General features: G+C 49.9%; 1 protein-coding gene across 1 annotated transcript in view; it reads left to right on the top strand.

Moving 5' to 3' along the window:
* Positions 13,110-13,223, top strand: part of LOC109821301 (protein FAR1-RELATED SEQUENCE 5-like) — a 14,641-nt gene continuing 14,527 nt past the window's right edge. The window contains exon 1 of the mRNA XM_020387489.1: positions 13,110-13,158. Within this exon, the coding sequence (XP_020243078.1) occupies positions 13,110-13,158 (49 nt within the window). The remainder of the gene's footprint in view (positions 13,159-13,223) is intronic.

Genomic DNA, 13,223 nt, shown 5'->3' with positions numbered 1-13,223 from the left:
GTCTCATTCAACTGGATAATGGATCTCTCGAATCAAGTCATGTTAATTGTTACTTCTGGCCAAAATCAACTTACCAATCCTCTCTAATAGGATGGTAAGCCTACAGAGTTGCTCACATCGCAACAAACAATCAAGTTATGTTAACTATCACCTCTGGCAATATCAGCCTACCAATCCCCTCCCATGGGATGATAGGTCCTCATAGTTGCTCCGATCGCAACAAGATTCTATCGGGTTAATGATTACCTCTGGTAGAGTAGGCTCCATCATTCTCATGAATGACACTATCCAAGTAGTAACCTACCATGCGACGCGTTGCTACTCTGGTCGGTCATCACACTCGTACATCCCTAAATGACCCGACCTATCCCGAGTGTTCTAATATTTTCTTAGAACAATCGATGGGTAGTAGCCCACCATGTGACGGCTCCTACAATAATCAGTCACCACACTCCCACGTCCCTGAGCGACTCGATTACCCTAACATCATCGTCCTTGCGAGCGATGATGTTCATTAAGGGCAGTTTACCAGGCGACATGCTCCAATTGACCTCCGAACAGCAACTCACCAAATGGTGAGTCGTTGTTGGGACCTTGATTGGGTCGCGTGCACAAGCAGCCGCTCTGCTTGGGTTAGGTTATTAACCCTTAACGTCTCATACCCGCCTGAACTGCAACGCGAGAGTCGGGGTTAACCCAACCTCACGTTTCGAACAGCCAAGGATGGAGGAGGATCCTAGCAACTAAGTCTAAGATAAGCTCCTCGAAGGCCTGTCACACTGCGGAAAATAGTGTAGCTAGCTCGACTCAAGCGACAAACAGCAAAGGCAAGTTCAAAACAAGGACTACCAAGGATTAATCAAAAAGTCCTAGGTATAGATCAACATAGAAAAGCAAAAGAAAGGCAACATGTGCAAAATGGAGAATAACCACAAGCGTAAAACACCATTATAGACAGAGTTTTAAAAAAAATGTATCAAGTAACAACGATACAAAAAGAAAAAGGAAAGAGCGTCCTAAATAAACTTCAGCAGGCTTAAGGTGGCAATCCTAGCCTTGACGTCTGCAAGCTCCGCTGCTTTCCTGGCTCGGATCTTCTCCTCCTTCCTCTGCTAGAGCCTGGTGAGAGCAGCTTCACCATCCTCCTCTTCCTGACGCAAACCCTGGAGGGCTTGCAACACTCCGGTAGCGAGGCGACAGACCCTTGCACTCTCTGCTTGCCATTTCTTCAAGTCCTCTTCTCCCCGAGGGGAATCGACTTCCAAGAAAGAGCAGGTGTCATGATAAGCATCCATCTTGGCCAGCAAGGCGCGGTGTTGTTTGCGCAGGCGTTTACGCTGAGCCTCCTTCTCCAGAATGCGCCTGGCCAAAGCTTAGCGCTCGAACAGCGCACTCATCGCCAAAGGTGTCAGTTCGGGGTTGGCGTGCACCAGCGCCTCCAGATGTTACATCAACCCCTCCAAACAATGGAGTTCTCGCTCACATTGTTGGGCGAGTTGGGGGCCGCCCACATGCCGGATCTCCTCGAGGGTCGTGGCCACGAGGGGGAGCACGTCGTAGTACTTCCCAACGCTTTGGCTAATGAGGGTAGCCATCCCGCGTAAGTCACCCTCCAGCTTTCGGAGGATATCAAGCGTCGGGGCAAGGCTCAGAGTGACCGACCACTGGGTCGGGTTAACAGCGTCAGCCGACGCCGCGTCAGCACCAGTAGCACCGGAGGAGGAAGTAACCTCCTTGCCCTTGGAAGCGTTCGGCTTGGTCTCAGGAGCCATTGTTCGGGACAACGAAGCCTCTGCAAAAATTTTCTTCAGATGAAATTTTGTGAGCGCGAGATCTACCAAGAGAGTGGTGGACACACTATATAACTGGGATCCGACGGTTGAGATTTGTCAGCTCAGATGAATCGAATGGATCAGATCTCCAGTGGCGTTTCGAGTTCGACACCCATAAAAGCCTCGGCTTCTGGGACTCTAAACCGATGGTTCGGATCAAGCGTGAAAGGTGAAGCATTCCGTCACTTTGCAATTAATGTGGGTTGACATGCCTGCATCGCCCTAGCTGGCAAGCATTTGGGTCCGTAGGCGGACACGTGGCACAGACTCGCCTATGTTTGAGTTTCACCCAAAGCACAAACTTGCATTTGCTTGAGTTTCGCCCGAAGCACAAACTCACCTATGTTTGAGTTTTTCCTGTGACACAAACTCGCCTGCGCTTGAGTTTCACTTACAGCACAAACTCGCCTGTGCTCGAGTTTCACCTATAGCACAGATTCGCCTGCGTTTGAGTTTAGCTTACGGCACAAACTCGCATGCGCTTGAGTTTCACCTGTAGCACAAACTTGCTTGTAGCACAAACTCTCCTGCGCTTAAGTTGCGCCTATGGCACAAATTCGCCTGCGACATAAACTCGCCAACAATTGAGTTTGCCTATCACATGAGTTAGGAGCTAAATAGCGATACACAATAATAAAAAAATGAAAGGAAGGTACGCACAACGTCTCAAAGAATCAAGAAGGCTCAAAGTTCATTAGCTGTTTCTAGACAATACATTCGAACAAAGTTATGACTTTATAATCAAGTGAGTCATAACATTACATCCAAGAAACAAAAGATTGAACATGACATCTTGAACCTATTCCTATTCTGTGAGTTTATTCTAAAAGTTTGAAAGATGCAAGCTCAGCTTTGATCGCGGCTATCTTCTTCACATGCGTAGCACGAGCTTCGTCCTCTGCCTCCTGCCGGACCCTTGCCTCGAAAGAAGCGTTAGCGATGACATCCTCCTGGCGCAGCATCAGGAGCATACGCCTCTCCCTTGCAAGATCACCGAGCACGGTCTCGCTCTAAATGCGTAGGCCCGTCAAAGTTGATTCCCCCTCAGCATACGAGATCACGCCTGAAAGAATTGAAGAAGTGGTAGCCTCCATGTTAGCTTGCAACAGGCATTGCCGAAGATCCAAACGACTGATAAGGGATTTTTTGTCTTCTATGTCTCACCTTCGGTACTCTCACTGCCACATTCCACGACGACGGGCTGAAGCCAAGAATAGCGTCACATCGGGCTCCAAATTTGCCTACCACAGATTCTCCAACTTTGTTAAAAGTGACTCCAGATCGAGGAGTCTCATCGAACAGCGTATGGCAAGCCTATAGTCGCTTAGACGCCAGATGCGGGCCACGTAATCTGAGAGAAACTGTTTCAAGTCCGTGAAGGTACCACGGCCCTGATCGACGAGCGAGATCACCCGCTCCACGGCTTTCTCCAATTCCTCAACCTGGACCTACGAATTAGCGGAGTCCGAAGATTTAGACTCCGGACCGCGGTTAGGTACGGGAGCTAAGGAAGAGGCATCATTCTCCATCTTCTTTGAGGCAGACGTCTTGGCTCGTAGTGCCATCCTGAACGAGAAGGGAACGATGAACACCATGACCTCTTCGACAAGAAGGGAGAGCAATATATGACGTACGGCCTAAGTACGCGCTTGTTGTTTAACGGTCTAGGTCGGGCGTGGTGAACGAAGAACTCCCACTACGTCGTCTTTAATGTGAAGCGACGTGACAACATCGGCCCAGCTGCGGGCACGTGAGACCATGACCGGACACGTGGCTAGCCTGAATTAGAATCCATCTGAATTTCTCGAGCCTTCGACAAAAAGGTTCGACAAAGGAGTTTCAAAGAAGGGGATTTGGTTCTAGCTGCTCACCGACCAATAATCCTTAATTCCAAGAAAAAGGGTAAATTTGAACCCAAAATGGGAGGGACCATTCGTAGTGGAGACAGTCTACTCGAGTGGCGCATATCGCCTTGTCACCAAAGACGGTGACCGGCTTATGATGCCGATAAACGGCAAGTTCCTGAAAAGATACTATCCTTAGTATCTTCAGGATAACCAATGCATCGGGAAGTTCCCGGAAGAATACCACATGGGTATTCTTAGGGATAACCCAGTCATTGTAGAATTGATGAATAAGAAATAAAACCATCCGCTGATCAAATTAAACGACAGTGGGTCCACCAACATTTCCATCTGCCAGTCATTGGCATTTCTCAGACTCAACGTGTTAGGTCAGAATCACCTGGCGTTAAAGTCTCCCTTTGAGTGATCATACGAGTTGGTACTTTCTTTGTTGCCCGTATTCCACTTCCTTTGCCTTCTGGTCAAACCTATAAAAGTTAGGGCCAAAGCCAAATCCCTCTCTCGATTCCTTCCATGAACGAGAGGTCCACTTGGAACAGTCAAACCTATAAAAGTTAGGATTGTTTCCCATCTCGCTTAGTCAAGCCTACAGATAATCAAGACTAAGGTCGAGTCACTCCTTTTCGATAAACAAAAAATCCACCTTTGTCTCCTTTTCCACCAAACCTATAAAAGTTAGGGTTGAAATTGGGTTTTCTCCTCAATGAATGAGGGGTTCTTGGGTTCAAATGACCAATCCTATAAAAGGTAGTGTCTGTAGTTTGAATTCGCCTATGGCCAGAATTCACCCATAGCTTGAACTCGCCTGGCTCGAATTCACCTATGGCTGAGAGTCCACCCATGACGACCTCACAGATGAAAGCTGAGGGGTAAGAGGCGACAGAAACAGGAGGAATATATGCACAAACACATTTGGGAAGCCAAAAGGGCATGACATTCATCTGGTTCTAAGACAGTACATTTGAACAAAGTTATGACTTCACAATCAAACAAGTTATAACGCTACATTGAAAGCAAAAGGAGACAAAATGTTTTAACACTGCTTTAGCACTGAAAGCCTAGTCCAGCAAACTGAAGGACGTGAGTTCGGCTTTGACTTCAGCCACCCTTCTTGCGTGGTCCTCCCAGGCTCCGTCCTTGGCTTCCTTCTGAGTCCGGACCTCGAAGGTGGAAGCAACAACAGAGTCTTCCTGACGCAGCATCTTAAGATTTTGAGTTGCCTCTTTGACAGCCCTACCAGCATTCCAGCTCTCAAATCAGAGCCCCCTCAGCATCGTCTCCGCTTGCTCTAACTCAGCCTTCAAACGGGCGATGGTAGAGGTAAGGACATCTATCCGGGCCTACAGCAAACGATGCCGGTCCGTCAAAAGGCTAAGGTGGGACTCCAAGTTAGTAATATTCCACGCCCGCACCTCCTGTTCCCACGTCCCCTGACACTAGGCATGAGACAAGAACAACTCCACTTCAGCAACCGGATCCACATGTAACAAGTGCTCCAAGCGCATCAGCAGCGATTCCAAGTAAAGCAGCCTCGTCATACAACATGTAGCGAGTCGAGATTCACCCAGCCGCCTAAGGTCGGCCATGTGATCCAAGAGGGACTGCTGGAAATCAGAATACACCCCCAAACCAAGACTAACGAGGGAGATCACTTGCTTCGCAGCATTCTCCAGTTCTTCAACACGAGCCGGTATAGGAAGAAGTTCTAAAGGAATGGGCTATTGGCCACTGGCAAGCATCACGATAGGCGGAACCTCAAGGCAAAGTCCTACTTTAGGTAGTGGAGCAGAGTGTGAAGAAGACGCAACTGCAGGCTCCCCGGATTCATCGTCCGAGACAAGGATAGGCTCAGGCGGAGACCGCTCGACGGTCGGTGCACCCTCTCGACCTGGACGACACATCAAAGGGATTAATATTGTAAAACAACTCACGAAGATCGAATGCAAGGATACCTTCGGCAGTGGTGGCCTCGGTAGTAGCAGAGGAGGAATCCTCCCGTTTCTTCTTTAAGACGGTCACTTTCACTCGGGGAGCCATCCCGGACACAGTAAGAGAAAGCTTGGGTTTCCCCTGTAGAAAACAATGAGTGCTATAACTCCTTCTAATAAGGGAGATGAGCATTATATACCCATTGCTCAGATGATCACCCATCGTTCGATTGGACAGTTCGAACTGAACAGTCGAAAGCAAGACCGAACGATCCAGAATCCCGCGAGAGCGGTCGAGATCTGACAATTTTAAGCATAATCTCTAGCCAACGGCTCAGATTGGGCGCGAAACAATGGAGAGCCCACCACTATGTCACCTTTAATACGAAGCGACGTGCTCACGTTGTCTTAACTGGCGAGCGTATTAATACACGAACAGACACGTGGCCTACTAAAAGCAAAGCCCGCCTACGAGTCGAATTCTTTATTCGTGCTCGCATGGCTTGAGTTCGCCTGATAGCCCAGGCTCGTGCATCACTTTGGCCTACCTAGTCCAAGTCTAGCTACAGCTCGAGTCTTCATCGCTCTCAAGTTCGCCTAGAAGTTGGACCCAATTGAGATTCGACTAGTCTTAATTCCGCCTGCAGTTGAAATTCGCCTGCAGCCAAAATTCACTGGTTGCCAAAACTTACCCGGCGCGAATCCACCGATGGTTAACTTGACGTCGCCCATTGTGAACAGTAAAAAAAAGTAAAATCGCGTGCACACAGAATAAGAGGAACAATGACTGAGACAAAAGCATGATTCCATTCATTAAGAGAGGTTTGAATATAACAATACAATCAGAGCTTGAAAACTAAGTCTTGGACAGTGTGCCTTGCCTCCTTAAGGGCTCGGCCTTTCTCCTCAATGACGTCAACGACCAGCTGTCGTCGAGATCCGAGTTCCTCCAACTCCCCTATCAGCTATTCACGAGTCTTCTCCTGGGTGGCCAATAAGGCCTGCGTGTTAGCAATGGTTTGTTTGGTCTTCACTATATCCGAAGACAGGCGAGAGATACGGGAGTCGGCTTTTTGGTGCTCTCGGCTTACTCGCTCGTCCTCGGCCATAACGTGCACCAGTTCTTCCATTAGCCTCGCCTCCAATGACATTGTCTCCTCCAGTCTACGATCGTGCTCCTCTAATGCTGCTTGGACCTTGTCGAATGCAATATGAAGGATTTCAGAGTCCATGGCACGAAGAGCGAGCAACTGCCGAATAGCCCGCTCTGCCTCCTCCAAACGCTTGAAATACGGATTGGCAGCGGAGACACCAAGCATCTTGATCAAGAAGCCCATGTGATAGTCAAGAGGCTCCTTAAACTCCTCGAAAGGACAACTTTCTTCCAATGCCAACTTGACGCTGTCAGCAATGGTATCTTTGAGGTTAGCAAGGGCTCGATCCACCGCCCTCTTGCGAGAATGAGCCAAAGGAGAGAGGGTAGCTTTCTCGACCGCAGACATCACCGGAGCGCTGGTAGCCACGGCAGCAGAGGTGGTGGTAGATACTACTGAGACTGAGACACCGACTGACGCTGCTGGGATCTTAGCCATAGATCTGACCGCAACTTCGGCGGTCACCAAGGACGAGGAAGCGACCACCAGCCGAGTGGATGTTTTCCCTCGGGTTGGAGACTCCTAGACTTATGCTTCACCCCCAACCAACGCTTCTTCAGGAATGGGGACTTCTCCTCATTGGTCCGACACTTCTCCATGAGCCGACGCCTCCTCCTCGCTCGACATCACCTTATGGATCGAGGCGTCGTCTCCTTCCTCTGATTCATCCCTCGCTCCAGTTGACTGGCCCGCCCAAGAGGAGGATCCTCTTTACTATCGGCCTCAAGGGGTAGATCAGCTATAAATACAGGAAGAAGGTTAATAATAACTCCTGAGGAGAGCCCTATTGGTAGTTCGGCATAGGCAGATCAACAACGTTCGACCCTACTCTTACCTGAGTCACCAAGCTCCGCTTTATCTCCAGTCCCCTCCTCTTCGTCGAAAGGAATGAAGATCACTCTCTTAACCGTACCTACATTAAGTCAACACAAGTCAACACAAATGTCAAGTAGTACAGATTCAACCTTACACCCGAGGTTATAGTATTAAAGGTCACCTTCTAGTATGATCGTTGAAGTCGTCGAGGCCCTCGCCTGTTGCCCCACATCAGACGACGGGGGAACATCCTCCGAAGTTATCGGGATCGTCCTTGATGTGGCAAATGGAGGCCTAGGCGTAGAGGCCCTAGCACAGGTGCAGTCACTCCAGGAATTAGCACAGGAGTAGTGTCATCCTGGCCTTCGTCGCTCTGGTAGCCTCAGCCGCCTCCTCGTGACGGGCCTTCTTGGCTGCCTATACCCTATGAGCTTGCCTGTCATGGCCTCCCGTTGTCGTTTAGAGAGGAGCGAACTACCTGGAGATAGAACGGGCATCCCCATCCATCCAGCTATCATTTCCTAGACCTGTTCTAGATGTTCACCCACTCGGGCCAGCTCATTAGATTCTCTCCGCCCACCAGCAGGGTCCAGCGAAGGGTAAGGAGGCAAAGCTTGAGTCTCAAATGACCCGAATTCACCTAAACTCGTGTAAAGGTCCTCGGTGTCCTCGATAGGGACTTTCGAAAACCACTCTCTAATGTTCTGGCGACCCTTCCACCTGGAGGGGGCGTGGAGTTGTCCTTGGGTGACGCACATGTTCCGCCAGACAAGAACTCTGGAACCGAAAGCCCTCAGGATTAGCACTGGCGCCCCGATATCACCGGCAATATAGGAGCGTATGGTGAAGGTCGTAATCCTTTGCAGGTGGTTTGAAATGCATGTTGGTGCCACCGGCATGCGTCCAGAACCACCCCCATGCGCCATCCACTAACCCTCCCTCATAATGCAAGTAAGGGTTAATGTTTCCTACGTACAGTTGGTCATACCCAAACTGACGAGCAAACCTGCAAGGAACATAAGGCTCAAGGTAGCACACGGAGCCTGTTCGCATGATGTGATACCCCAGTCAGATATTCACCAACCATCGAAAGGCACCGCAGGAGAGGACGGTGTGGTGGTCCGCCATTGATACGTCCCAAAGAGACTCGCCATACCCTCCGCCACTGAAGTAGGGGAAGAAATGGTGAAAATTATAGTGACCGAAGTGAGACAGCGTCTTCCTCATGTCGGGGATGTCTCTACACTTCCAGGAGCATTTCTCCAGACGTTGGACGAACGAGACGAACCCTCCCTCCTGGAGAGCCGCTGGGGCGCTCATCAAGCACTCATAGTGGTAAACGAACCACACCATCAAATATGTGTACGACAGCCCTACTCTGGGATTAGGAGTCTTAGCGACTCTGCCTTCCCCCTCATCGGCGCATGAAACTCGACAAATTTAGGCTGTCAATGTACAAAGTCCCTAATGGATGCATGTCACCATCACTGACACCAGCGCATAGGATCTCCCGTAGGCTAAGCGAACCACAGGATAGATGACCTCCACTGGAAGCGCCTCGAAGGAATGAGTGGGAACCACACATCTCTTCAACCACAACATGAGGTACCCGGAGAATAGAGCCTTTCCGGATATAGGGGACTTGGCCTGATAATGGAACGAGTGGAGAGTCGTTTCAAAATTGAACCCACCCTCATCATGCTCAAGGGTTTCGGTAGTTCCCCCTTCGGCTATCTGATTCTCCACTTCGGCCTGGTCACACTCGCCCAGCGGTAAAATAGACCTTCCCTTGACATCATTTTTCGGGAACAGATAGTCAGCCCAGTTCTTATGGCTGATCACCGGGGCTCTCTTCTTCTTGCCTTTATGGTCCATTGTCCCTAGGGTGTTAAGGCATATATGGTAGCGGTCGATCAGCTCCCACAGAGTCTCCACCATCAGAGGGAATCGGGTCGAAAGGTGGTCAATCTTGTCTTGAGCTGGTACGTACTCTTCGTAAGGAAAACACCCCAAAAGCAACCCCAACACGTCGTACATCTCATGGAGAGTTATGCTAAGCTCACCGTTGGGAGTGAAGAACGTATCGCTATCTGGACAATAAAGTTCTATAATATAGTGGAACTGAGGAGCGTTGATCTTCAGACCATGTTGAGTGGCTCGGATAGCCACATACAGTTCTGAACCCGCAAGGTCGGAATTCTCATCCAAGATGTACTCGGTGATCTTAGACCACCAGGTGCTACTACCAGGCACCGAGTAAATCTACCCTGGAGCCCTGAAATCCTTCGGAGGAAACTGTCCCCTGGTCCGAAAGAAATGGTGACAAAAGGTATCCGCCACCGCAGACGTCTCCCCGACGGGCAACTCATTGTACAACAGGCCAGGACACAGAGCGGTCACACACTTGCAGGAACTGTCGACCCCGTACCCAGCCGTTGAGCCCGTGAAGACACCGTAGGTCACCCCATCTTCGGTCGGAGTCAGATCCTAGTTCATCGTTTTCGGAACCACAAGCGACCGTAACTCGACGATTGAAAACCCCCTCGGCATGCTGGAAAGGTAGTAGTGGACTCCACCCACAACACGGAGCTACCTGCTCTCCCCAAGCAATAGAGCTGAAGGGTCGACAGTGGCGTCACCAAACAGGAACTGGGGCTTTTTCAGCTCTGCCGTAGCCTCGTCCGTCAACGCTGCGTCCGTAGTCAACTCGCGCAACGTCAAGTGGTGCCCGTAAGTTACTCTCTTGATCAATTCATCCGGCTTATCGGCAGCGAACGCGGGCACAAGATCAAGGAAAGGGAATCGAGGAGGCGCCGTATAGACCGTACCTCCAGCAAGACCAATGGTCACGCCCTTCGGGAGGGCCTCATCAAAAAAGTGGCTGCAAGACAAAGCCGAAGAGTTAGAACATAATCCACTCTTGGGGTCAGAAACTCTCTCGAGTCGCCCAAACAGGCGAATCTCGCCCGGCGAAACCAGTTTCACCTGACAAGCATTGGATTCGCCTAACAAAGGGCAAACCCGCTTGACAAAAGCAGAATTTTCCCGTCAAGGCCGAATCCGCCTTCACCCGATGCCAGCAAGACCAATGGTCACGCCCTTCGGGAGGGCCTCATCAAAAAAGTGGCTGCAAGACAAAGCCGAAGAGTTAGAACATAATCCACTCTTGGGGTCAGAAACTCTCTCGAGTCGCCCAAACAGGCGAATCTCGCCCGGCGAAACCAGTTTCACCTGACAAGCATTGGATTCGCCTAACAAAGGGCAAACCCGCTTGACAAAAGCAGAATTTTCCCGTCAAGGCCGAATCCGCCTTCACCCGATGAAAGCCGATTTTGCCTGTCAAAGCAGAAGTCGTCTCCACCCAATGAAAGCAAGATCCGTCTGAAAAAGGCCAGTTTCACCCAGATCGGGAAAATTGCCCAAAAAATGACAAAATCCACTAAAGAAGACGAGCAGCGCTCATCTTCCCGACCCAGTGTCAGTCGTCAATGCAAAGTCATTAGACTTACCCAAGTGCGTCCCAGGAGCGCTGGCGACCATACCAGCGGTGACACTACTAGGATAGCGACAGGGACCCTTTCCCTTTGAGATACATTTCTTAGCTTTCGGTGCCATATCGAAAAGCCAAAAATGAAGATGGAGTTCTTTCTCTCTAAAAAATTTTCGAGCAAGTAGAAATTCCTGAGCACAGTAGTCCTCAAAGGAAGAAGACGAAGCCTATTTAAAGGCGAGACACTTGCGGTTGAGGGGCGTGGCCACGATTGAAATTGACAGCCCAGATCGCTCTCAAGAGATGAGACGTTGGTGGTTGAGAGACGTAGCCACGATCAAAATTGACGGCCTAGATCACTCTCAACAGTTTGGTTTTCGGCGGTTACAGAGGAACCGTCAAAACAGGGAATGGGTCGGGCAAGCCGAAACCCAGAACCTGAACCAAAATTCACGACTAAATCTAACAGCCGGTTTCAGAATCTATGGCCACGATTCGTCATCAAACGAAGTGCACAGAAGCGACTTCGCTTTGTCAAATCGCATTTAATGTGACCTGATGAGCCCATGCGGCCTTAGCTGGAAGGCATAAAGCTTTGCTGGCAAACACGTGGCCCCCCCCCCGCCAATTCGAACTCCGCCTGTGAGGATGGATTTCGCCTGCGAACACATGGCTCGACTTTCGCCATTTCAAATTTTGCCTACGAAAATGCAACTCGCCTACGAACGTCTAGCTCGCTTCATCACTGAAAATGAGTCTCGCCTGAGCTGCTCGTTTGTTTGGCCTAGTTCACCCGTGAAGACAAATCTCAAGTGGTCCAGCTCATCTGAAGTGTCAAGCTGTCAATAGAACGATCTCACCTACACAGTCAAACCTACCAAACGATACAACCTATTGATACACCCTCCGGACGCACCTGCAGGCAACGGTCGTTTTAGTTTAAGTTATTACAATACAACCAAACTACAACCTGCCGGATACAATTAACTCAAACCCATGCCTCAAACAGCTAAGGGTTAGAGTAGAAGTCTTAGCATTAAGCCTAAGAGAAACTACTCGACAACTCATCATACTGAGGAGAATAGTATGGCTAGCCCGATTCAAATGGTAATTGGTAAAGACAAGTCAAACCCGTTGATAGCTGGGGATTTGCTAAAAATCCTAAGAGAAACAAGAGAAAGAGAGCATATGCGCATAACATTAAATAACCAAAAGTATAACAATTCATCAGTCACAGTGGTGACAAGTCATTCAAACAAGATGATGATAAATCTTTCAAACAGAATTATAACAAAAACAACACGAAGAAACATGAGGAGATCCTAAGGGCTAATCCCTCGTCAGTCCTAGTCCATCTCGGTCAGAAAGGCGAGTTCATCTTGATCTTGGCTATCCTCTCCGCTCGATCAACTCGGACCCAGTCTTCTGCCTCCTTTCGGATCTTGGCCTCAAAAGCAGCAACAACAATGGAGCCCTCTTGACGAAGCGCCTGGAGAGTCTGCATCTCCTTTTCAACAGCATCGTGAACGCCCGTGCTTTTGAGCTGCAAGTCCCTCAAAGTCACCTCTTCCTCCATCAGCTGAGCCTTCATTCGGGCAACGGTGGAGGTTGAAGCGTCGATTTCTGCCTGCAGTAAGCGTTGACGATGAAGCAAATGCGAGAAGAGGGCCCCTTGGTTCGATAGGTCCTTCTCTCGGATCTCCCACTCACACACCCCTTTAGCACAAGCCTGAGTCACGAACCACTCCACGTCCGGCTCCGAGTCACAGCGCGACAGAGCATCCAGGCGTGTCAGGCATAGCTCAAAGCGAAGAAGCTTGATCGGGCGACGTGAAGCCTCGCAAGCCTTACCCAAGCACCTAAGATCGGCTATACAGTTCATGAGGAAGGATTTGAAGTCAGCATAGGACCCCCAGCCAAGGCTAACAATGGAGACCACCTGTTTCATGGCGTTCTCTAGTTGGCCAACGAGACCGTGCACGGATCTAGGACTCAGGGTGACAGACTCTTGGCCGACAGGGACCATGGCAATGAGCTGGATCAAGGGGATCATCCTTTCATCATCAAGAGAAGGTTGAGGGGTAGAAACAGGAGTAGGTTCTTCCTCCTGATCATCGGAGAGGATGATGGGCTCCGGC

Source organism: Asparagus officinalis, chromosome 8, assembly GCF_001876935.1.
Source record: "Asparagus officinalis chromosome 8, Aspof.V1, whole genome shotgun sequence".
Taxonomy (NCBI): Eukaryota; Viridiplantae; Streptophyta; class Magnoliopsida; order Asparagales; family Asparagaceae; genus Asparagus; species Asparagus officinalis.
Note: the sequence above shows the minus strand (reverse complement) of the source record. Positions and strands in the feature narration are given on the sequence as shown.